The 23,043-nt window shown below is 49.6% G+C and overlaps 6 protein-coding genes across 9 annotated transcripts in view; 3 read left to right on the forward strand and 3 right to left on the reverse strand.

Moving 5' to 3' along the window:
* On the reverse strand, positions 1-5,226 carry MUL1 (mitochondrial E3 ubiquitin protein ligase 1). 4 transcript variants are annotated; one of them, XM_087879444.1, is made up of 5 exons: positions 5,094-5,226; positions 3,523-3,666; positions 2,852-2,939; positions 2,364-2,484; positions 1-1,388 (listed from the first exon to the last, which is right to left on the reverse strand). In XM_087879444.1, exons 2-5 carry the CDS (start codon positions 3,640-3,642, stop codon positions 695-697), a joined length of 1,023 nt encoding a protein of 340 aa, XP_087735570.1. In that variant the 5' UTR covers positions 3,643-3,666; positions 5,094-5,226; the 3' UTR covers positions 1-694. The 4 variants fall into 4 exon arrangements, with proteins under 4 accessions (XP_087735570.1, XP_034280167.2, XP_034280168.2 ...); XM_034424276.3 differs by lacking the exon at positions 5,094-5,226 and adding an exon at positions 4,406-4,476; XM_034424277.3 differs by lacking the exon at positions 5,094-5,226 and adding an exon at positions 4,055-4,387.
* PLA2G2F (phospholipase A2 group IIF) overlaps positions 5,057-23,043 on the reverse strand; it is a 22,122-nt gene continuing 4,135 nt past the window's right edge. The window contains exons 3-6 of the mRNA XM_087879445.1: positions 7,250-7,301; positions 6,598-6,742; positions 5,542-5,648; positions 5,057-5,420 (exon numbers count right to left, since the gene is read on the reverse strand). Coding sequence (XP_087735571.1) covers positions 5,254-5,420; positions 5,542-5,648; positions 6,598-6,742; positions 7,250-7,289 — 459 coding nt within the window. The 5' untranslated portion in view covers positions 7,290-7,301 and the 3' untranslated portion in view covers positions 5,057-5,253. The remainder of the gene's footprint in view (positions 5,421-5,541; positions 5,649-6,597; positions 6,743-7,249; positions 7,302-23,043) is intronic.
* LOC117669669 (basic phospholipase A2 Sms-N6-like) lies at positions 9,993-12,245 on the forward strand. Its single transcript, XM_034424295.2, has 4 exons — positions 9,993-10,004; positions 10,788-10,990; positions 11,179-11,285; positions 12,024-12,245. The coding sequence occupies exons 1-4, from the start codon at positions 9,993-9,995 to the stop codon at positions 12,173-12,175; spliced, it is 474 nt and encodes a 157-aa protein (XP_034280186.2). The 3' UTR covers positions 12,176-12,245.
* Positions 14,576-17,203, forward strand: LOC117669626 (phospholipase A2 nigroviriditoxin basic subunit B-like). The gene is made up of 4 exons (XM_087879380.1): positions 14,576-14,614; positions 15,717-15,931; positions 16,671-16,771; positions 16,985-17,203. Exons 1-4 carry the CDS (start codon positions 14,576-14,578, stop codon positions 17,173-17,175), a joined length of 546 nt encoding a protein of 181 aa, XP_087735506.1. The 3' UTR covers positions 17,176-17,203.
* Positions 19,371-23,043, reverse strand: part of OTUD3 (OTU deubiquitinase 3) — a 10,389-nt gene continuing 6,716 nt past the window's right edge. The window contains exon 7 of the mRNA XM_034424269.3: positions 19,371-20,278. Coding sequence (XP_034280160.2) covers positions 20,133-20,278 — 146 coding nt within the window. The 3' untranslated portion in view covers positions 19,371-20,132. The remainder of the gene's footprint in view (positions 20,279-23,043) is intronic.
* Positions 20,183-23,043, forward strand: part of LOC117669665 (group IIE secretory phospholipase A2) — a 3,479-nt gene continuing 618 nt past the window's right edge. The window contains exons 1-3 of the mRNA XM_034424287.3: positions 20,183-20,266; positions 21,528-21,669; positions 22,545-22,651. Of these exons, the coding sequence (XP_034280178.2) occupies positions 20,221-20,266; positions 21,528-21,669; positions 22,545-22,651 (295 nt within the window). The 5' untranslated portion in view covers positions 20,183-20,220. The remainder of the gene's footprint in view (positions 20,267-21,527; positions 21,670-22,544; positions 22,652-23,043) is intronic.

The raw sequence follows: 23,043 nt of genomic DNA on the forward strand, positions 1-23,043 counted from the left end.
TTCACAGCATTTAACCAATTTTATTTTCCTTCTTTTCTGACTCTCAGGATACCCATTCTGCGTGGACACCCCTCTGAGCGTGATTGCGTGCTGGTTAGGTGTGTAGGCTGTTTGAAGGAGGCTCGGTTCCGGGTTTGAAACTCCAAGGAGGCTTTGCTCGGCTATCCAGTAATTTCCAACACAGCCATGGTTTTCTCTCCTCCTTAAATACATTTTCCCCCCTCCATCTCTTTATAAGATCCTTTGGAGGCAAAAATAGCCAAAGTTGCCCCTGAAGCAAAGGCAAGGCAATCTCGTTTTATTCTGGGACCTGAGAAGGCAGGGAAATGGGACTAAACAAATAACATTCAGGGCGAAACACACAAAGCGCTAATGAATCAAAAAGGTGTGTGAACCCCACACGGCTCCAGAAACATGATCCTGGGAGTTCTCCAAGAAGCAACATCTAAAGGCGATTTATTCACACACACAGAGAGAGGAGGAGAAGAACCTTCGTTTTGGCATTTTTACCAAAGCCACAGCCGGCAGTTCAATTCCAGATGGAGTGTGGGAGCAACATCGCTTGGCTCTGTCGATCTGCGCAAAGAGCTACTGCTAAGCCCACCCACCCACCCACGAAACCCGCTCCCCATTTTACGCAGCAATGTTCAAACCAGTTCCTAGAGTAGCCTGAGGGGGGAGGAGGCATCGCCCCTCAGCTGTTGTACAAAGGCACCACCCTGGTGATCAGCTGCCTGCAGATGGGGCAGTGGGGGGGCCTGGGCAGGGCCTCGTAACATTTGAGGCAGGAGCACACGTGCCCGCACTCAAGGAAAACGCAGGCCCGGCTGTTGCCCAGGCAGACCACGCAGGTGTTGGTGGCGTCCCCTCCGGCGGCGATGCCCTCCAGCATCTGACGCAGCCGCCGCTTCTCCTGCTGACGCCGGTACTGTTTGTGCAGGACGAAGATGAGGAGAGCACAGCTGGCCAGCCCGCAGAAGGTCGTCAGGACCTTCCAGAACCGGACGCTCGACTCCTGCCGCTCGAGCAGCGTCTTGAACCCCAGGCTGCTCAGGCAGTAACGCAGGCCCTGCTTGGGGGGCTGCAGCTTGATGGTGCTGCTGTCCAGGACGAGCTCGCCAACCCCAGTGAGAGCTGCCCCGACAGTCAGCATCTCTTCAGTCTCCTTGATGCCCTTGGGTCGCTCTCCGCTGATGTAGTGGCCGATGGCATCAGTCAAGGACTGCACCGAGGGGTGGAATCTCTCGTAGACGGTCTCCAGGCTCAGTTCCGCAGCACTGAGGGGCTTCAGGACCCTCACGGCCACGGGGGGGTCCTCGCTCCCCGGGGCCACCAGATCGAAAGGGACTGTGTTTGTCCTCTGGTGGATGATCTTTTCATAATTGTTCCTGGGGAAATTTCATCCAGAATGAAAAACACCATCGCAGCACAATTTTTAAGAGCCTCTCCCTTCTCTCCTTTTTTATCGTATCCCACTATGAACATGCAGTAGAAAACTGAGAAACTTTAAGGCGAGTTCTTTGTCAAAAGCCTCTAGAAATATTTGCTGCTGGACTACAGCTCCCATCTTCTCTGAATGTCTGGCGTGATTGCTTAAAGTAGGGATGTCATGCAAAGTGGGGCAGACACCCCTGATCTGCACTGAGTGGCCTCGAGGAAGCTGCATTGTTTCCCAGCCTGGATCCTAAGTTTCAGGCCAGGCAGCTTTTTAAAATTGACAAAATTCAGTGTGGCAGAGATCTGAAATCTATTTCATTAGTTATAGCAAGACAGAGGTATAATGACAACGATAATCATAATTCAGAATGCAGCCAAACACCAATACATGTAAAAAACCAGTGAAATGTATATTAAATTCATAACAGGGAACTGATAAAAAGAGAAACACTGAGATATTTCAATGTCTAGGTTAGTCCAGAACACCTACAACTTAAGCAAGGAAGCTGAACATTTTGATCATTTCCATATATATATGGGCTTCGTGCTTCTAGGAGCAATGTGTGTGATCGCAGCTGTTTCTTCCTTTTAACTGCCAGTGGGGGTGTGAACTGATTGGGTGGGAGCTTGGCTGTGTTCATATTCATATATATATATGAAGAAACTGAATATTTTTATAGTTCTTATGACCATAAATAAATTAACGTCTGAGAAATCAAGAAACGTTCCCACAGCATCTGGAAATAACATCTGTGAACCCCCAAAACTTTACCTCAGAAATAAAACAACCGCCTTTCTCAAAATCCTGGTGTTCTCCTGTGGTAGCTTACAAGACTTCAGGCTACAATAATCACACTGAGGTTGTGATAAGCACACCGGCCCCTTAGCAAGTCCCTATTTCCAAAACGAGGCATGAGTGGACTTACCAGAAGTGGGTGGTCCGGTTCCACACCATCTTGTGCTCCTGAAGGGTCAGCCTCTGGACCACCCCCTTGCAACTCTCCACAAACTGGCTGTTGAGGCTTTCCTTGACGGAGCGCACCACACCTGATTGGGCAGGAGAGACCAGGCAGTGGTCAGTGACTGGAAGGAGGGAGATACCCACTGTGGATGGATGGATGGATGGCAGGCCAATTATTTAGAGCAGTCTAACGGCCCTCTGGATGGGAGGAGCAGCTTCCAGGGACATTGGGGGGGGGGGGGGGGGTCATCAAAAATTGAAGCCCCCCTGCCTATCTGGAGGAGAGCACCCAGGAGGACGAATGACCAGCAACCTCCCCAATGGTCAACCATCTGTAGATCCATTTGGTGAATGCTTACCGTGGGATCCCTCATGAAAGATGCCACAGATGTGCTCCGAAGGTGGAAATACACACAATTACACTTACACAATTTCCCCACAGGAAGGACGTACCTTCTATCACTGCGTAGGGGACGCATTTTCCCGGGGCTTCAATCAGCAGGTTCTTTAAATCCTGATCCAGAGTGACTTTTTTAGCACTCTGGAGGAAGGAAGGAGTGAAACAGACTTCACAACAATATCCTCTGAATCACAGCAAAGAGATTGCCTGAATTTTCAGACATTCTGCAAACATACTACTCTGGCAAATTGCGAAGCTGAAGAAAACTAATTGGTAGTGAAATTATAAATATCAGAGGTCAAGTCAAAATAGATCCCCACCACAGAGAGGGCCTCCTCCCCTCTTTAGATACATCCACCTCACTGCATTTGCCAAGATAACTTCTGAGCATGAACAAAATATCCAAAGTGGTCGATGCGGGCTTCCTTTAAACACATTTGTGTCATCGTATGTACAAATGAATGCCAGCACAGATTGTGCTTTGCTGAATGACTTTTCTGGGCTCGCCTCCAGGTGTTTAAAATCTTCAAATGGCCTCTTTTTTCTTTTGGGGGACTTGGTTATTTTGAAGATTCCCGAATATACAGTGTTAACCTACCATAAGTCTCATTTTAAACAGTTCCTGTAGCTGTAGTTGGAATCAAGCCAGTAGGGAAGATGTTACAAAAACAAGCACAGTGATCTTAAAAAGCCACCTTAAGCCAGGATCCAAATAGCCACTCACCTTCAGACTGTCTGCAACTTTTGACTTGTGCCTGTAAACGGCATAGAGGATGGCGGTGACGGCCGAACTGGTTGCCAGGAGGATAATTTCACCTGTCGAAGGGTGACCGGCGGAGTCCATGGTTATCGCTCGAGGGTGGCTTCCCTGTGATAGGAAAAGAGAGAAGTATCAGTTCTGCTTTCCTTGTTCTTCAAATTGCCCATATACTAACAACCACTCGTTTAATGACCGTTCAAAGTTACAACAGCACTGAAAAACTTAGGACCGTTTCCCCACTTACGGCCATTGCAGCATTGCCATGGTGACATCATCAAAATTCAGATGCTTGGCAACTGACTCGTATTTATGACGGCTGCAGTGTCCCAGCAGGGTCACGTGATCCCCTTTGGCGCCCTTCTGACAAGGAAAGTCAATGGGGAAGCCGGACTCACTTAACAACCGTGCTACTAACCAAAAACTGTAGTGATTCAGTTAACAACGGTGGCAAGAAAGGTCGTTAAATGAGGCAAAACTCACTTAACAAATGTCTTACTTAACAATTGTGATTGTCTTATCTTCCTTAGTCAGTAGCCAAGGTACAATCACAACACACAAGCAACCCCATAACTATCGCGAGCTGGGTGTCTTTGGCTCAGTCCCCTCATTCTCTGTCGAGCCCACCTCACAGGATTGTTGTTGTGGGGAAAACAGGAGGGAGAGAGAGTTTTGGGGGTGCCCAGGAGGGAACTGGCCCGCTCCTGTGGGAGGGAATTCCGCAGGCGGACGCCCAAGAGGTCCCGCAACCTCCCCGCCCGCCAGACACTTTCGGGGCGCCCCAGAAAAGGCCCAACGGCGCGCTGAGAGGCCCCCCGTTCCCATGGCAACCGACGGGGAGGCCGACTACCTAGATCCGTGCGCTCCTGCAAGGCACTTCCGGGAAGGAGCGTCGCTTGATGACGTCAAAAGGCCGCGCGCTGTGGCTTTTACCATAGAGCACATAAACACGGGGCTAGAAGAACCCGGAAGTGTGACTCTGAGGTCAGATATGGTCACGGCGGGCACATAGACTTTGGAAAAGGGTAGAGGTGACTCTTTCTTTGAAAAAGCTTCTTTTAAACCCATTTTTCCCGCCTAACTGGCCTATCTTGCAATGCTGTTGTAACTTTCGTTTTTCTGAAGTTTTTCATGGTAACATGGGGGCCTGAAGCTAACTAGCAAGGGCTTCATGCCAGCTTTGTCCTCCCACTTTGCACTGCAAGCTAATGGTGGCCATTCCTCTCCTCTAGATAGGGCTCCTGCCTTCTTGGCCTACCTTGCAAAACTGGCATCCTTTTCTTTCCTTAATTCAAAGGAACTGTGCAGACTTCTCTGTGTAAATTTAGGAGCCCCCCCTGCCCACAGCCTTGCTCAATCTCAGCTTCTTAAATGATGCAATTCGAATTCAACCACTTTTTTCGGACTCGCCACCCTATTTGTTCCCCTGTTCTAAATTTCCGCCCACATTTTCCCTCACACTCAGCTTAGAAGGCTCCTTCCCCAAATGTCAACTGAACGATTTAAAAGAAAAATAAATGTTTATTATACACGCTTACACCACACACAAAGGCTTCCAATCCTTGGTTGAGGTTTGGGAGAACCCGCACACAAGTCTCTATTTACAGGCCCCCAAAAGGCCGAGGCTCTGGGAAGAGGTGGAGGCACGCTGGCCAGGCTGAATGCCGTCCATCTGGCAGCCATCAGAGTCCACCCCCCTCAAAACTCGGGGCCGGGAAAACACTTGGGGGTCACCTCTTTGCACATAACTGCGGGATAATGTCGCAGTTTGCGGTTGTAGGTTGGGCCTTCTTGTTTGAAGCACAAACTGGCGTGTTTGTCGCACTCGCATGCCAAGGTGGCACATACCGTTCTGTTCCTGTACTCTGCGGGCCGGAGGAGAAGAGAGAGTCAGCCCAAGGGCGGGGGGGCGGGGGGTCTCAGACTCTTCCCAACTTCCCCCTTCCCTGCAAAATTGCGAATACCACAAAACCTGGAAGAACTCACTACACAGCACCCTGTTGTTGATAATCAGGTATCTGTAGTGGTCGATATACGGGTGGCAACCTTGGTGATGCAAATTTTCGTAGCAGCAATCGTGGTTATAGCAACACCTGGACCAGAGGGGGGGGGGGGGAGAGAGAGAGAGAGAGAAGACACAACAACACAAAAAGTTTTCTTCTGGCACAGAAACTCTTTTAAAGTCCTTTTCCTTTCCACTCTGAATCGGACGGGAATCTTTTAAAGCTGAAATGTGTTTTCATTGTTATTCTTCCCATCCTTTCAAGATCCTCAGCCAGAGTGGGCATTAAAGCTGGCAGCCCAATTGAGCTCCCTGGGCAAGAAAGAGAGGCGTACCAATAGTTCTTGACTTGCAACCATTCGTTTATTGACCGAAGTTACAATGGCACTGAAAAAAGTGACCATTTTTTCACACTTACGACCGTTCCACAGTGGTGGGTTGCTACCGGTTCGCCCCGGATCGGGAGGCTCCGCCCACCTGCCCGGATGCTTCTGCGCATGCCCACAAGCAAACCAGTAGCGAAGGGTTTTGAAACCAGCCCCTTCCGTTGCAGCCTCCCCATGGTCACATGATCAAAATTCAGAAGCTTGGCAACTGACTCACATTTGTGACGGTTGCAGTGTCCCGGGGTCACGAGATCCCCTTTTCTGACTCAGTGGGGAAGCCAGATTCACTCAACAACCATGTCACTAACTCAACAACTGCAGTGATAGCATTGCACAGTTTTGTGCACAACAACTGCACAACAGCTCTGGCAAGGAAGGTCCCAAAAGGGGGCAAGACTCATCTAACAACTGTCTTGCTTGGCAAGGGAAATGTTGGGCTCAATTGTGGTCGTAGGTCAAGGACCAGCTGTGCTGCAGAAGGCTGTTGCTCTCCTTCGTGCCTTGCCCCACAGCCAGAGGGGTTTATGCGGGTGGGGGTTTGGGTGCCGCAGAAGGGCGGTCATGCTGGGTGCCAGGTTCAAAAGCGGCCGGGGGGGAGGGCGTTGTTGGAAGCAGTGAGGAGGGGGAGCCGCCATGTTTGGCGGCCGCACTCACATGTCTGTGGGGTCCTTCGGCTTCCCTCGCCCACCCTTCCCACAGTAGCACCCGTAGCCGTTGAAGTAGATGAGCGCGTTCTTCTGCGTGATCCGTTGGATCATGAGCTTGAAGTTGAGCAGGCTGCTGGTGGTGATGGCAAACACTGCAAAGAGAGGTGAAAGAGGCTAGTCCTCAAGAGGTCAACAGGAAGGACATGCAAACCAGCATGGGTGGACTCCAACTCCTGGAATTCAGCCAGTCAGTCTGACCCTACCCATTTCTTTTTAAAGCGAACCCTAAAACATAATGCTTCTGCTTTTGTTTTTAAAGGGAAGGCAGGCAGAGAAAAAGGTGGAGCTGAATGCGAGCAAAAGTCCCAAACCGAAAGAGGAAAAAATAAAACAGGAGGAGAAGGAAGCAAACATTGGAGAATAAAGGAGAAAAAGGAGAATCAGGGAAAGCAAGCAGATCGTCTGAAAGGTGCTTTTTGAAAAGGCAATTGGAATCTCTTCCAAGAAAGTTCAATTGCCTCTTGAAAAAGTGCCTTTGGGACCAGCATGACTGAGAGCCTCCGTAGACATTTAGGGAAAGCAGCTCTCTCTTCCTCTTTTCAGGGGGGTGTCTGTGCTGAAGAGGAGGGTGAGAGACCCTGGAACCTACCAGCACTTACCGCTCGCCCCCAGCACCATGGCTACGTGAAACAGCCTCATCTCTGGGAGTGCCTGGAGGAGGAGGAGGAGGAGGAGGAGGAGGAGAGGAGGAGGAGGAGAAACAGATGGCCGCCATTATCATTTCTACAAATAACTCATAACGGAGCTGAAAGGGACCCTGGAGGTCTTCTAGTCCAACCCCCTGCTCAAGCAGGGGACTCTAGTCTAGACCATTCTGGACAAGTGACCGTCCAGTCTCTTCTTGAAGACCTCCAGTGATGGAGCACCTTCTGAAAGAAAACCGTTCCACTGATTAATTGTTCTTATTATCAGGAAATTTCTCCTCAATTCTAGGTTGGATCTCTCCTAGATTAGATTATCTTTATCCCCTCAGAATCCCTGGTTAATTTCATGCCTTCTAGCATCTTCCTTATTCTTTTTGTGTGGGGGTCTCCTTAAATACAATTTCCCTCTCTGTTTTTTCCTTTTCTTTTGCTTGTTAATTGCAACCAAGCTGCGTTTCCCAAATCAGGGGAGGGAAAAAAAACACAAGAGAAAAATCTCTCTCAAAGACACCCATCATTTTGGAAACCAGGAAGGGCTAGTATTAAACATTTAAAGAGTTTAAACCCTGGCAGTCTGCAAAATCCAGCAGGCAGGGCAAGGATTGACAGAGGGTACAAAGGGACTTTCACCTAAGGGGGTTTCTCCTTTTCTTACCCCCTCCCCGCCTTGCAAAAAGAGTCTGGAGTGGAAACCCACACCAAGAGAGGCAGGAAGCAGAAGTCGGACGAGTGGAACTTGCAATTTTAGCCCTGCAATGGCTCAACTGGGTTATACACCTTGTCCCAGGTATAACAGGGAACCTCTCTCGGCTGGTCACCTCCCAGCTCTTTCCTCTGCTCCAGAAGGCTTCATGGGGACCCCCTGGGAAAACTCAAAACCCACAGATTGGTTTGTCCAAAACCGAAGCTGTGTGACTCTCCGCCACTGGATGGAACCACTGCATTTTGTTCTGGAAGGCGACCTGATTGTGATGCAACGAACTTTGGAATGCTTGGGGGGGTGGGAGGAGGCATGGCATGAGAAGACCTGGCAGCTGACATTTCTCTGACGGGGCCTCTGACTGGATCTTCCAGTCCAATGCTCTGTTCAAGCAGGAGACCCAATATTACGTCACACAAATGGAGCTCTTCCTGAAAACCTCCATTGATGGAGCACCCGCAACTTCTGGTGGCAAGTTGTTCCGCTGATAAATTGTTCTGTCAGGAAATTCCTCCTTATTTTGAGTATGGATCTCAGAATACATTTGGAAGGGACCTTGGAGATCATCTAGCAGTCCAAGCCCCTGCTCAAGCAGGAGGCCCTAAGCAATTCTGGGCAAGTGGCTGTCCAGTCTCTTCTTAAAGGCCTCAAATGATGGATCGCCCACAACTTCCAAAAGAAAGCCGATCCACTGATTAATTGTTCTCAGTGCCAGGAAATATTTTCTTAGTTCTAGGTTGAATCTCTCTTTGATGTTACTTTTTGTCCTGCCTGCAGGTGCTTCAGAAAAGCTGTCCAGCCTCACAGGGTCGTCGTGAAACAGATCTAAGATGACTAATGGAAAGTCAGCATGACAACCTGGGACTTCCTTCCACGCAAACAGATTTCTTTTTTGCGCTGAGCGAGTTCTCCTATATTTGCTTTTTCATCTTTGTTGAACTATGCAGGGAAATGGGGATGCCCAAAATGCTGCAGTCAAAAATTCCCTTCTGGCTTCCTGTTTATGGGAGGGTGGGGTGTTCCAAGAAGCACAAAGAGACTGAAAGTGAAGTAGAATTTCTGGGGCTGAATTCTCGAAGGGTGGGGGGGGAGGTCCTTCTGGAGCCCTCTATAAACCCCTCCAGGGAGCCACGTTCGACTTCTGCAGCCCAGAATCCTCTCTGTTGCACTGCAGGAACAGGTAAGGGGAGGGGGACGGAGGGCAGGAGGGAAGGAGCCTTCACATACCCCAGCAGTGTCTTCCAATTCGCTTCCTCCATCAAGGCGGGCATAAATTAAAATGAATTTGCAAAATTGTAAATTTTGCATGCGTAGAGTACAGCTCCGTTTTTCCCTTCAGGCCTCCCATCCTCTGGAAAAAAGAAGCCGAGGCTTCTCAGGTTTATTCTGGGATAATCTGAAGGGGGTCCATGGATTAGATTAGATTTTGGATTTTTTTGGGACCCTGCCTTTATTATTTTTACAAATAACTCCAGGCAGTAAAGTTATCTAATTCCTCCTTCACACGAAGCGTTTCACCAGATGCAGGAAAGTCGCCCTTCGCCTTTAAAGTTAGTCCCCAACTTACAACCATTCATTTAGTGTCCTTTTGAAGTTACAATGGCACAAAAAAAAAAAAAAAAGGTGACTTGTGACCATTTTTCCGTGTTACCACCTTTGTAGCTGAAGATGGGCCCCTCCGTCCTGCTGCTGCTTCTGCTGACTTCTGGTAAGGGCCAAAGGGTCTCCCTGCGGAGGTGGTGGGTTCTCCCTTTCTGAGGAACAGCTGGACAGCTGCCTCTCAAGGAGGGTTGCACTGCCTTTCCTGCACCCTGCAGAGGGGTGGACTAGATGATCCTTAGGGCCCCTTCCAACTCCACAGTTCTACGATTGGGTGGCTCAGCCCAGATCCCTTCAGAAGGCAGATCTTGCAGGCATCCGACAGAGTTCACCGATCCAAGCCGCCTTTTATTTTAACCATGGTTTGCTGAACAAGCCACCATTAACAGGATTCACGTAATGTATCAGGGCGTAAACCAGAGTTTGGGGCTGGACTGCATAACACACTAAGCCTAACTTACAAACCAGGCTTTGGCAACGGATGTTAACTTTCAGGACCAGGGACAGCGGCAAAACAATGAGGGGAGCTGAGGTTTTTTTCCCCATGACTGTGGCAAATGATATCGGACCTGACTCATTTAATGGCCAAATTGTGGTCGATCCAATTGAGGTCATAAATCGAGGACTCTCTGTAATCCCTCTGTGCATTCACTTTGGTACGTGGGGACGAAAACGACAATTCTGGTCCTCGATTCCTGTATCAACCACAGGACATCACTAAATAAATTAAGTTTCATCATGGTTTAAAGCAGGCTTCTCCAAACTTGACCACTTTAAGGCTTGTGGACTTCAACTCCCAGCGTGGCTGAATGAGGAATTCTGGGAGTTGAAGTCCACAAATCTTAAAGTGGCCAAATTTGGAGACCCCTTGTTTTAAGGGCCAAGCCACGAAGTCCTGGTTCACACTAGACCAGAACAAACCCACAAATCTAGTCTGGGTTACTTCTCAATTTTTTTTTTTTTAATTTGATTTATATGCCGCCCTTCTCCGGAGACTCAGGGCGGCTTACAATGCGTTAAGCAATAGCCTTCATCCTTTTGTATATTTATACAAAGTCAGCTTATTGCCCCCACAATCCGGGTCCTCATTTCACCTACCTTAGAAAGGATGGAAGGCTGAGTCAACCTTGAGCCTTGGAGAGATTCGAACCCTGCAGTAATTGCAGGCAGCTGTGTTAATAACAGGGTGCTTAGACCACTGTACTACCAAGGCTCTGGGATTCCTGGGATTTCAACCACCATTGTTTTCTAGAGCTGACCACGACCCACGGAGGCTTGGTGCAACTTTACCGCATGGTCACCCAAGTCACCGGCAAGAAGGCCATCCCATATTATTCTACCTATGGGTGCTACTGTGGCCTAGGGGGCAGAGGGAGGCCCAAGGATGGCACGGACAGGTAAGGGGGTGACCCACCGCCATATCCCCCTCTCTGCGAAGCTGGTGAGCCTCCAGATGTGCTGGGACTCCAAATCCCAGAATTCCCTCTGAGAAATGTTTGAAAGACCCCCCACGGAAGCCAAAGGGGAAAGAGAGGAGGGGCAGGATGCTTCCCGGGAGACACCCCCTCTTTTCCTGCTCCCCCAGGTGTTGCCAGAGGCACGACTGCTGCTATGGCTGGCTGGAGAAGGGGGGGTGCTGTCCCAAAACCATCCACTACAGCTACCGTTACTACTGGGGGCACATCCAGTGTGGTGAGTTGCCTTGGGTGCTTACAGGAGTTCTTTTGGGGCACACACACGCACACACGCACAACTTCTGTTCATGGGCACAACTAGCCCACCCCCACAGTGGGGAGACCAGGTTTTCTGTCGCTAGTTAAGGTGAGTCACGCCTGATTTTACAGTTTTTTTTTTTTTGCCACAGTTGTAAACGCGTATCACTGCAGTTGCTAAATGAATCACACGGTCGTTAAACGAATCCCTCATGCAAGAAAGATTGTAAAATCAGGCTGGCCAGGCGAGCGACCTGATTAACGACCGTCACGAGTTACGACCGCGACCATTACCGTCGTAACTCGAGGACTTACCCATAATTATTTCATTGTTCTACTCTTTTATTTTATTGTTCTATTATTTGACTTTTCACTACGTTTAAAATTCCTTTTCATTTCTTTGTGAAACCGCCCATGGGGAGATGAGTGGCAAATAATTTTAACTTAATTTTAACTTAATAATAATTGACAGCCCCTCCAAGCCCCTCCCTTGCCTTTCACTCCCGATAGGGCTGCGGCACCCCAAAGGGGTGAGATTGAGGGGGGCTGTGAAGGGAAGCTGGTGCCAGTGCCAGGGAGGGCACCTTTACCAAAGACCCCCAATCCGAAGGGTGCTTCGGTCTCACGGCCTTGTGCCAAACCTCCTCCTTGGGGCTCCTTCCTCCACCAAGACCCCCGGGGTCCCCTCTCTTCCTCCCATGGGGCTCTTCTCTTGCAGGCAGCGATGCCAACTGGTGCCAAGAGGAGACCTGCAGGTGCGACTGGGCATTGTCGCTGTGCCTGAAGCAAAACGCAGGCCGGTACATGAAGAAATACACCTTCTACCCGAACTTCCTGTGCTGGGGACCGTCTCCCTCCTGCTCATCGTGACTGGAGGGTCTTGCCTGGCAGGTTGCCAAGCGTGTCAAACCAGAAAACCATAAATAAAAACCCTCCTTAAACTCTCTGGTCCTTCTGTGGGAAGCCTCTGGGCTGACACATCCCAGTCACACCATTTTCACACCAAAGGGGGAGGCGACTCAGGGCCCTGAAGTTTGAGGCTGAAAGGGAAAGTTTGGGGGGAGGGGGCGGTTGGGAGGGTGTTTTTGCATCTGATGGGCGAATCCTTCTGCACTTACACCAGAGTAAGGCTGGTGGGCTCCTTGGTGCTCTCTGAGCCTGGCGGTTTCCTTGTAGATGTTTCATGACCCAACTAGGTAACCTCATCAGTGCTAGAAGCGAGGGAGGCTGGAGAAAGAGGAGGAGGAGAAGGAGGACGACTATGGGGTCCTTGTCAAGGACCACTGCATTAAATTGCAGGATTTCCTTCTAAAGGATTAATCTGAATACAGGAGGCTTAACAGGACAGGCCCCCTTTCAAGGTTTCCAAAACTTTTCATCAGTGATCTGATCGACCTCATCGGCCGAAGAAAAAATGCTTTTAAAAGGCTCTGACGATCCCAGCTGAGCCACTCAATCATCAGAGGGTTTGTTTGTTTTTTTAACTTTTAAAAGCATTTTTTCTACAACCTCTTCGGCCGAGGAGATGTTTTTCCTGTATGGTAGAGGGCTGATATTTTGCCCCAGACACCCCCTGCGTGAAACCTGGCTCCAGGGAGGCTTGCAAAACAGACGCTCTTTGCAAAAGAAAACTTTCCATCCCTCCGTCTTCCTTGCCCATTTCCGGAACCAAACCCGTAACAGGAAAGAGCCGGGTGATGAAAGATGCCTGCGGGGGGGGGGGGGGAGGAAAGGGGGGGCAGCTGCTGACCTTTGCCACCCAAGTGGCAAAGCCGGCCTGGGCTGAATAGGTTTTAGAGGTTTTTTAATTGTATTGCCAGGGGTTTTAAATTGGGGCGGCCGTTTAATTTAATTTATTTTTAATTATTTTAACTTTTATAGTGTATGTTATTTTAATTCTCAGCTGTTCACCACCCTGAGTCCCTTCAGGGAGAAGGGCGGGATATAAATTTAAGAAAGAAAGAAAGAAAGAAAGAAAGAAAGAAAGAAAGAAAGAAAGAAAGAAAGAAAGAAAGAAAGAAAGAAAGGAAGAAAGGAAGGTCAGATTTCTTGCTTGGAGACAGGAAGGGAAATCGGCTGGAGAGGTTTCTGAAGATGGCCCTCCAGATGAGAGCGAGGATCACCTGCTTGGAGGAATGGGGAAGCAGGTGCCCTCCCTCCCTCCCTCCCTCCCTCCCGCCCCTCCCCTGCCCATAAAATGTGCCAGCCGCGTCTTCAGGGGCCAGAGAAGCAGAGGGAGCTTGGGGGGAGAAGACGGGGAGCTTCCAGACCCCCCAAAGCTGACACAAAGGCTGCCAGGTGTAAGTATCCACACCTTTGCTCTTTTCCCAGCCTCTCTTCTCTTTGGCTAGCCTTATACAGGGACTTCCTCGACTTACAACCATTCGTTTAGTGACCAGTCGAAGTCACAGCAGCACCGAAAGAAGGGATTTATGACCGTTTTTCACACGTATGACTGTTGCAGCGTCCCCTCTGCGACGCGATCCAAATTCAGAGGCTTGGCAACTGGCATATACTTATGACGGTTGCAATGTCCAAAATTTCTGTTCTTAAGTGAGACAGTCGTGAAGCCTGTCTTGCCACGGTTGTTAAGTGGATCACTGCAGCTGTTATCTTAGCCACATGGTTGTGAAGAGGGATGGTGTGGATTATTCCTCTTGCTGGAACTAAATTCTGGAATTTAGTTTTGGAAGCAAAACTTCTGGAAGCAAAAGATCCGGAGGAGTCATAAAATAAACCCAGCATTTGTGCACAATCAGGAGAAGAGCAAACACCCCCCCCCCCCCCACACAGACAATTTTAGTGGGTTTCAAGCGTTCGGTCGCATCCAGTTTTTAAAAACTACTTAAAACTTTTCAAGAAGCCCGGCCGGCCTTGCTTAGGTTTGGCTCTGGTAACACCCACCTGAAATATTTTTTTCCTGGAAAAGGAGACAAAAAGGAAGCTTTGTTTGGTTGTAAGTGGCCCGTCCAGACAGTAAAATTATGCCCCCGTTCTGCGGCCACCCTTGTTGTGACTTTCTCTGGTCTTCTGAAAGCAGGTGGGCAAAACAAGGCCTCAGCAAAGAGGAACCTCTTTGTGTCTTCTTGGATCCCAGGAGAAATTTATTTTTTATATGTTCCATTTATTAAATGTAATGTGTCCGCCCACCCCGGGCAGCTGACAAAACATCGTTCTAGATTAAAACAATTAGCAGGATAAATTCGAGGGAGCAAATGAGATAATCTGGATTAAAAACAAAAGAAGAGCAAAGAACAAACTAACGTCAAGATGCGGAACTGGGGTCAAAATCAGTTCACTTCTTCGCAGGTCAAGCTTCTTGTTCACTGGGCCATATGGAATGGACTCTTAATGGCTTCCTTTGGGGAAACTGAGTCACTGCAAGAACTCCCGGCGGTTTTGATTTTGGCCATCCAACTCAACAACTGCATGCTTCACTTAACAACTGTGGCAAGGAAGGTCGTAAAGTGGTAAAAAACCCCTCACTTATCAAATGTCTCACTTAGCAACAGAAATTTTGGGCTCAGTTGTGGTTGTAAACTGAGGATTACCCTTTTACACCCCCCAGGCAGGGTCTCTTCGATCCCCTCTTCGAGGTCCCAGCCTCCCTCCGTTTTTTAGGATTAGGGGAACCTCAAGCAATCTGTTGAAGCTGAGCCCAGCTTCTCCATTGCCAGAAAAGTTCACACCAGCAAGAACAAATCTAATACGTTTTTAAAAATGATTTTTTCTACCATGGCTAGGTTTCAAAACAAGAGTGGCCAGCCATTTGACTGGGATGGTCTAAGTTCTCCTGCCTTGGGCACTGGGTTGGACTAGATGACCTCCAAGGTCCCTTCCAGCCTTAGGATTCCAGGATCCTAAAATTAAGCCCTTTTATCTCTGCCGTCCATTTTTCATTCCTCCAATTATTTTGGCCAATATTTAATGTTCGAGGGGCATCAGATTTTGTGTGTGTGTGTGTGTGTGTGTGCGCGCGCGCGTGTGTGTGTGAGCAGAAACAGCCCCAAAGCCCTCCTCCCTCCCTCCCTCCATGAATTGGATGCCCCCCTTCTGGCCTTAAATATTGGCCAGAATAAATTGAGACCCAAAGGGTTTGAGGTCATAAACCAAAACAAAGGACATTAACATGGCCTGCTTGTTTCCAGGTCCAGATTCCAGAGGATGAAGACTTTTTGGATGGTGCTGGCCGTGTTACTGGTCAGCGGTGAGTGAAGCAGAGGGGGGGGGGAATAATACAGGAAGATGGTGCAGACAATTCTGCCTTCTTCGCAGAAGGCAAACGGGTGGGTTAAAGCTTGCCTAACGACCAACATCAGGGCAAGAAAATCCACCGTTAAGTGAGGCATCTTGTGACCACACCTGACCTTACAATCTGGTTTTCTTGCCATGGTCGTTAAACGAGGAGTAGCTGTATCTGCCATTAACCGTTCAGAGAAGCGGAGAAGGCGTCCTTTCTCCTCGGGGGCTGAGGCTTCTCTGTCTTTTTCAAGCCGAGGGGAGCCTGTTGGAATTCGGAAGGATGATCAAGGAAGAGACGGGGAAAACCGCCTTCCCCTTCTACACCTTCTACGGATGCTACTGTGGCCTGGGGGGCCAAGGCCGGCCACGGGACGCCACTGACCGGTAAGCCCCTAACGTCCATGACCATCACCCCCACCCCCCACGGACACGGAAGCCCCTCCAGGTCTTGGGCTGCAGAGGAAACCTTCTTCCCTTCAATGGGGGGCAGCGGGGGAGGAGGCTGAAATTGGGACACTCGGCAACTAACTCATATTTATGACGGACGCACTGCCTGGGGGAGTGTCATGCGATCCCCTTTTTGCGACCTCTGGTCAAGCAAAATCAAGGGGGAAGCTGGATTCGCCCCACAACTGCATTGCTAATTGAAGAACTGCGGTGACGCACTTAACAACTGTGGCAAGAAAAGTCGTAAAATGGGGCAAAACTCTACTTAACAAATGTCTCATTTAGCAATGGAGGTTTTGGGGCACCAATGTGGCTGTAAGTCAAGGACCCCCTGTATTTGTAAGAGATCCTTGATCTGCCCTTCACTCCCCATAATATTTCCCTCCGTCCCCCAATCGCCCATCCAGGGAGATTCGGAGCTCCAGAGGTTGGAAAGCTTGTGTACACAAATACACAACAAACACACAGATAGATCACTTTGGCCTCTGCAAAATATCTCCTTCGCGTCTGATCTCAGACAGGCTCTTGGTGCTCAGGGCCCCCCTCTGCTGGACTGGTGGCGGTGACCCCAGAACGTTTCCCAATCTTGGGGTGCAGGGGTCTCATCGCCCCCATTGCTGGACAGGGGACCCTCTTTCGGCTAACTCCCTCCCGCCTTCTCCCTCCCTCCCTCCAGCTGCTGCTTGATGCACGACTGCTGTTACGAGAATCTGACCGACTGCCACACCAAAACAGACCCCTACCATTACAGCCGGAAGAGCGGGGTCATCCTCTGCGGTGAGTGGGCTGCCCCGGGGTTCAAATGTTTTCTGAGCCAGAACCAAGCTGGGTGCAAAACTCAGGTTGTCCACTAGGGGGCTTGCAATCGGGATTCTCTGCATCTCTGGCTGCCCTCTGGTGGCCAGGCCAGGATTGGCAGCCTCATGAGAACACAGGCTGAGCCCTGGGAAAGGGTGGGCAGGATTAAGCAGGGCTTTGTTCTCCTTGCAGGAGGGGGCACCTGGTGCAAGGAGCAGATTTGTGAGTGCGACAAGGCTGCGGCAATCTGCCTCCGAGACAGTCTGGACACCTACAACAAAGAATACCAGTTTTACAGAGACTCCAATTGCAAGGAGGGTCCGAAGAAATGCATAGTCTCCGCAAGCCAGGAAAACACCCCCACTCAAATTACACAATCGTAGTTGTGTTACCCTGTTTTTCTGAGTGCAACACTGGTTAATAAACCGGCGCCAGATTTGCATAAGTGATCGGCTTGTGGACTCTGTTATTACGCATCTTTGTGTAAAGTGCACACAGAAGATAGGAAACCTGTCCGGCCTGTTGCCCAATCAAAGATTTTCTGATCCCCTTGTTGCCAGTTTGGGAGCTTCAGCCAATTAACATTCTAGTCCTCAAGGTCCTGAATAAAGGAATTAGATAGGATTCCTTCCACTGAGCCAGGATACAGAATGAAGTTCAAAACCTGGGGACCGAAACAGGAGACGCGGAGAGGCTCTGCCCCAGAGCAGCTTAAAACAACCCATTTAAGATTTTAGTCCACAGGGAACCCCTTTGTGCAGCGACACATTTCCGCTTCCACAAAAAAAAATTTTTTTGCAGTGGTGTGGGAGGAAGATTTTACCAGGAGAGAGAGAGGCCTGGATCTCTTTTCATGTCACTGCCCGGAGAGCAGGAGTGGCTGATGGGCAGGGGGGTGGATCTCTGTGTCAGAAAACCTCTTACTCCCGATTACCAACCTTCCTGCCAAGAGGAATCCTTTGTTTATATTGTGGTTTTTACAACCGACCCTGGCATTTTTTTTCCCCTTCGTGTTTTTGTTCCAGGCTGATTCCACGCTTAATTAGGGATGCCCAAAATAAACACACTCACAAGGAATTGTTGGCACAGCCGGCATCACACACGCAAAGAGCTTTGTGTTTGCTTTTCCTTGGCTGCTTAAAACAGCTTCCCGGGGTGTGGGCACGGGACACCCCCACGTGGGCTTCGTGAGCTCATTCCTGACTCTGGCTGGGAGAAGGATGGGAAGCCGGACGGCTGATTTTGCTTGTCTTGGAAACCAAATACAGGTAGACTTACAACAGTTCGTTTAGTGACCATTGGAAGTTACAATGACACTGAAAAAGAGTGACACATGACCGTTTTTCACACTTACGTCCGTTGCGGTGTTTTTTGCGACTTTCTGAACAGCAAAGTCAACGGGGAAGCCGGACTCACTTACCGACCGTGATACTAACAATATAACTGCAGGGATTCACTTAACAGCAGTGGCAAGAGAGGACATAAAATGGGGCAAAAGTCCCATGACAACTATCTTGGGCTCAAGCCGAGGACCACCCCACCCCCCTATGCAAGTAAAGCATGGCGGAGAAGCTACAGACACGCACGCCTGCCAAAAGAGAAACAGGAAGTCGCCGGGAGGCTGCCCATATTTTAAAAGATTCCACAAAATAAGTTTTAAAAAAAGAATGTAAAGAACTCTTTGCTAGGCTCACTTTTAGGGACACCAATAATGCACCCCCTAAATGCCCAGAGAAAGAGGTAGAGACATCGAAGGGGAGACGATGCCATCATAGCACTGAGATTAACCCAGGCGTAAATTCGCATCCAGCTGCCAACGTTTTCATGGCCTTCAGGAGAGGCCTGGTGGGACGGCCTCACCTGCAGCTCCACCCGAGGTCAGACTGGAGCCACGGACCAGTTTCCCCAGTTCCACCAGGTTGGAATTTTGCCAGGGGTTGAAAAGCCATCAAAGATCCTTTAAGGATAAGGACCGAGCAAACTTCTCCTTATCTTCTCAGTTCCTCCTTCCTTTAAACTTTCTCCCCGCTGACTTGTGGGTTGGGCACTGGATGCTATCCAAGCCCTTCAAGGTCTCGAGGCTTTCATGGGCTCCCCGTGGTCAAGAACTCAGGAAGCCGTGTTGGCAATGGAGAAGAAGGGAAGATGGAGACCTCAGATGTCTTAGGGTGTCCTTCTGCCATCCTTGGGCCAAAGCACAACTACAGATGGATGATGCTAGAAGATCCCAGAGCTTCTGGGATCTTATCTGGAGTGTGAGATGGCTGCTCATGAACTTCTGGACCAGATCAGAAGGAACGTTCTGTCAGGCATCACCGGTGTGGTGGACTTATTTCCGTGTCCTCTGCACTGGGAAGACCACAACTGAAGCCCTGGGTGGTTCTGAGCACCCCATTTCTAGCCGAATACGGGCAGATTAATACCGATTCAGAGGAAGGAAACAGATGGCTCCGAGATTGGAGGGAAGGATTTAGAAAAACCGGCTGGAGGAATGGAGATGTTTAAAGTGCAGAAGAAGAGAACTGAAGGAAAGCAAGATGGTGGTTTTTAGATACCAGAAAAGAAACCAACAAGCCAAGACATTCAGGAAGTTATATTCCACATCCACAAGGATTAAATTTGGATTAATCCAAATCTGGATTAAAAAAAATTCAGATCTAAATTGCAATTAGCAGGATTAAATACAGGAAGTCCTCGATTTACAATCATTCGATTAGGGACCATTCAAAGTTACAACGGTCTCGGACCACACTGTGAAAAGCTGCAGCCGCGTCTGGTGGGTTTGTTGCAGAGATGGGCTTTGTGGTCCTTTCGAAACAGGGTTTGCTGGGCTGCATAATTCCTGAACCGCAACATGGGCAGGTCTCAAGGAGGTTAAACTTCAGGACCAGGGACAGCAGCTGCCTCTACCCCCTCAAAAGTCCCCCACAAATCCAATCTGCCACTCCCAAGTCCCCCACAAACTCAGCAAGAAAAGCATGTGACCTTTTCCGGGGTTGCTGACTTGGGAGGCCTTGCGTAGAAGCTTTATGGAAGGACCGGGGAGAAGATGGACCTGGTTGTCCATCCTGGTTTTGCACACACCCTCTGAGAACACTTGGCTGATGCCCGCAGGCACTGCCAGGTGAGTGGTGTCCTTTGATCCAAGGCTGACAGATCCAGGGTTGCTCTGACGAAGGTTGAACCTCTCTAGCTGTCATGGCAAAGAAAACAACTCTTGGTCGACTCGTGATGCTCCTGACATTCAATTCAGAGCCACCCCGAGCCGGTGTGGACTGAGACTCCGTTGCCGTGGAAGCATCCACCGGTTGGGCTTCCTCGGGGGTTCTGGGGAGTGGAGTTAACCAGCCAGAGGGGGCTGGACTAGAAGACCTCTGAGGTCCCCAAGGATTGTACAGTTTCCTGCCTGGTGTGCTGCTCCTTCCAGAATGGCCCGTCCGCTCTGTGGCAGCAGCCCCGTCCTTCTCCTCTGTGGTGAGTCCTTGCCTGAAAGACGGTGGGGAGGGGGAGAGGGAGGGTGGGAAGGGGTGGACGAAGCAAAAGATGAGGCAGGACCCAGCAGCATTTTCAAGATCCATCGGTTGTTCCGGGAATATTATTCCAACACCGCAGATTAGGGAGAATCGCCCAAAAGAAACAAGTTTACAGCTCAGTAAAGGAATATTTGTAGCTCGGGGTTGAAATGAGGGGTCCTGGGTGCTCTCTCTGAGCTGGGTGGCTTCCTTGTAGTCGTTTCATGACCCAACCACGTAACATCATCAGTGCTAGAAGGGAGTGGAGTTTGCAAGGAGGAGGAGGAGGAGGACAGTGGGGTGCCTGGTGCTCTCCGAGCTTGGAGGTTTCCTTACAGACGTTTCATGACCCAACTAGGTAACCTCATCAGTAATGCTACCTAGTTGGGTAATGAAACAGCTGCAACAAAACCACCAAGCTCGGAGAGCGCCAAGGACCCCTTCAACGGCTCAAGGCGGCCCCAAGAGCTGCGCAGTTTTGTTCCGGCTGACGCAGAGCTCACTTCCCTTGAGAACAAACTGAGGGAGGAGAAATATCCCGCCTGTGAACTGCCCCCCCCCCCCCTGTCTCATTGGTTGGGGCCAAAAACCACCATTTTCTGAAAACACACCGTGCTATTTCACACCCTGGACTGAAAGTGAATTAATTCCTGGGGCGAAGAGAGAAACATTTATCCAAAACGGAGAGAGAGAGAGAGAGAGAGAGAGAGCAGAGTTGTGGGTGCCCCATCGCGGGAGATCTTCCAAGAAGAGACTGGACAGCCATTTGTCCGTAACGGCTGAGGGTCTCCTGCCTTGAACGGGGGGGGGGGGGGGGTTTGGACTGGAGCAGAGGTCACCAACTGGTGGTCCGTGAGAAAATGTTGGTGGTCTGCAGAAAAATTATTTGTGTTTTTTTTATATTGCACTAAATGCTATTTATCTTTTTAAAAAATTTCGTATTAGTGGTCTGTGGGATTTAAAATTATGAAAGTAGTGGTCCCAAAGGTTGGCAACCCCTGGATTAGAGGGCCTTTCCAGCTCTGACATTCTGTTATTCAGCCTTGGGGGGCTCGGGGGTGGGGGGGGGTCAGAATGGCAAAGTCAAAGAATGCCAGGTCCTCTGACGGGGAAGCAAGGAAGCATCGCCCGGGGACAGGGCGGTGTGGGTGACTCCGTGCGGGTACTGCCTGTGAGGGGCTGCTCGGGTGTGGCGACAATGACCCTCCCGCTCTTGCTTCCAGTTCTGGTCTTCGCCAGTGCCAATTTGATCCAGTTTGGACGGATCATCGAACACTTGACCGGAAGACACGCCCTCATCTACAACGGCTACGGCTGCTACTGCGGATGGGGGGGCTCCCGGCAGCCGGTGGACGCTACTGACTGGTAAGGGGGGTGGCGTTTACAGGGTGACCTGGGAGGGGTCCTAACTTCTCCTGAGCCCCCCCCCCTCATTTCTCAGAAGACAGAAAGCAAGCTGGCACCTGCACTCAGCTTGGCTATGTTTCCCCCCATCGGGTGGGTGCTAGCTGGATTGCAAGTATCCTCGGTTTAGAACAGTCCATTTAGTGACCGTCCAAAGTTATGTGATCAAAATTCAGATGTTGGGCAATTGACTCATATTTATGACGGTCTCAGTGTCCCGGGGTCACGTGATCCCCTTTTGTGACCTTCTCGCAAAGACAGTCAAACTCACTTAACAACCATGTTGCTAACTTAACAGCTGCAGTGAGTCACATAACCAATGGGGCAAAAGTCACTTAATAACTGTCTCACTTAGCGACATAAATTTTGGGCTGTTGTGGTTGTAAGCCAAGGACTGCCTGTAATAGAACAATGAAAGGAAGGATGACAAAGGAACACAATGAAAATAAATACATCAATACGATAACTTATGAATAATATGAATCAAGAGATGGGAGTTTTGTGTCTTAAGCTGGTGTGTGCCGCTCAAATGGTTTTTAAAGGGAAGAATGTCCCCAAAATTAATAATAATAATAATAATAATAATAATAATAATAATAATAATAATAATAAACCAAGGTGGAAGAGCCCTGGATCCCGAGGGTGACCTTAGACAAAGGATTACCTGTGAAGTGACAATGCAACTCACATTCTCAGAGTTTGCTTAGTAAATATTGACGCAGGCAGGCGCCCAACAGCCACTGGAGGCCGAAAGGGACACACTGACGTTGTTCCCTTGTGGGATTTGGCAAGGGGCACCTCAGCCGCACAATTGTGGGTCTGTTTTTTGCTTCCAGGTGTTGCCGAGTTCACGACTGCTGCTACCAGGCCCTGTCGCTCCGTCACTGCAAACCCAAAATGGAGAAATATTCCTACTCCGTCGGAAAAGACACCGTCACTTGTGGTACGTGAGAGCACAAACCACGTTGGCATGGAGGGAAAAGTTCCCAGGGTGTCCCCCCCGCCCCCCCCCCCCAAAAAAAAGCCAGGCTGGCTGGGGATGCTGGTCCGGAGGGGGCCAGGAGGGTGGTCTGGTCCGGTCCGGCCCTTTGCAACACGCAGCACAGGGATCGCATAATAGGCAGTTACGACGGGTCATGACCGAGTAGATTTTAAGCAAACGTAGCTGTCCTTAAGTGAACTCATTGTCCACAATGAGCATTTTTTTTTTGCCAGAAAATAAAACCATTTTGAGCAAAAAAAAAAAAAAAAAAAAACCCAAGTCACAAATTGAGGCCACAGGTCTGCAGGATGCTTGCACAACAGCCGTAAACGCAGATCGGTTGCTGAACAGCC

The sequence above is a fragment of the Pantherophis guttatus genome, chromosome 15, assembly GCF_059756535.1.
Source record: "Pantherophis guttatus breed Tessera chromosome 15, ASM5975653v1, whole genome shotgun sequence".
Classification (NCBI taxonomy): domain Eukaryota; kingdom Metazoa; phylum Chordata; class Lepidosauria; order Squamata; family Colubridae; genus Pantherophis; species Pantherophis guttatus.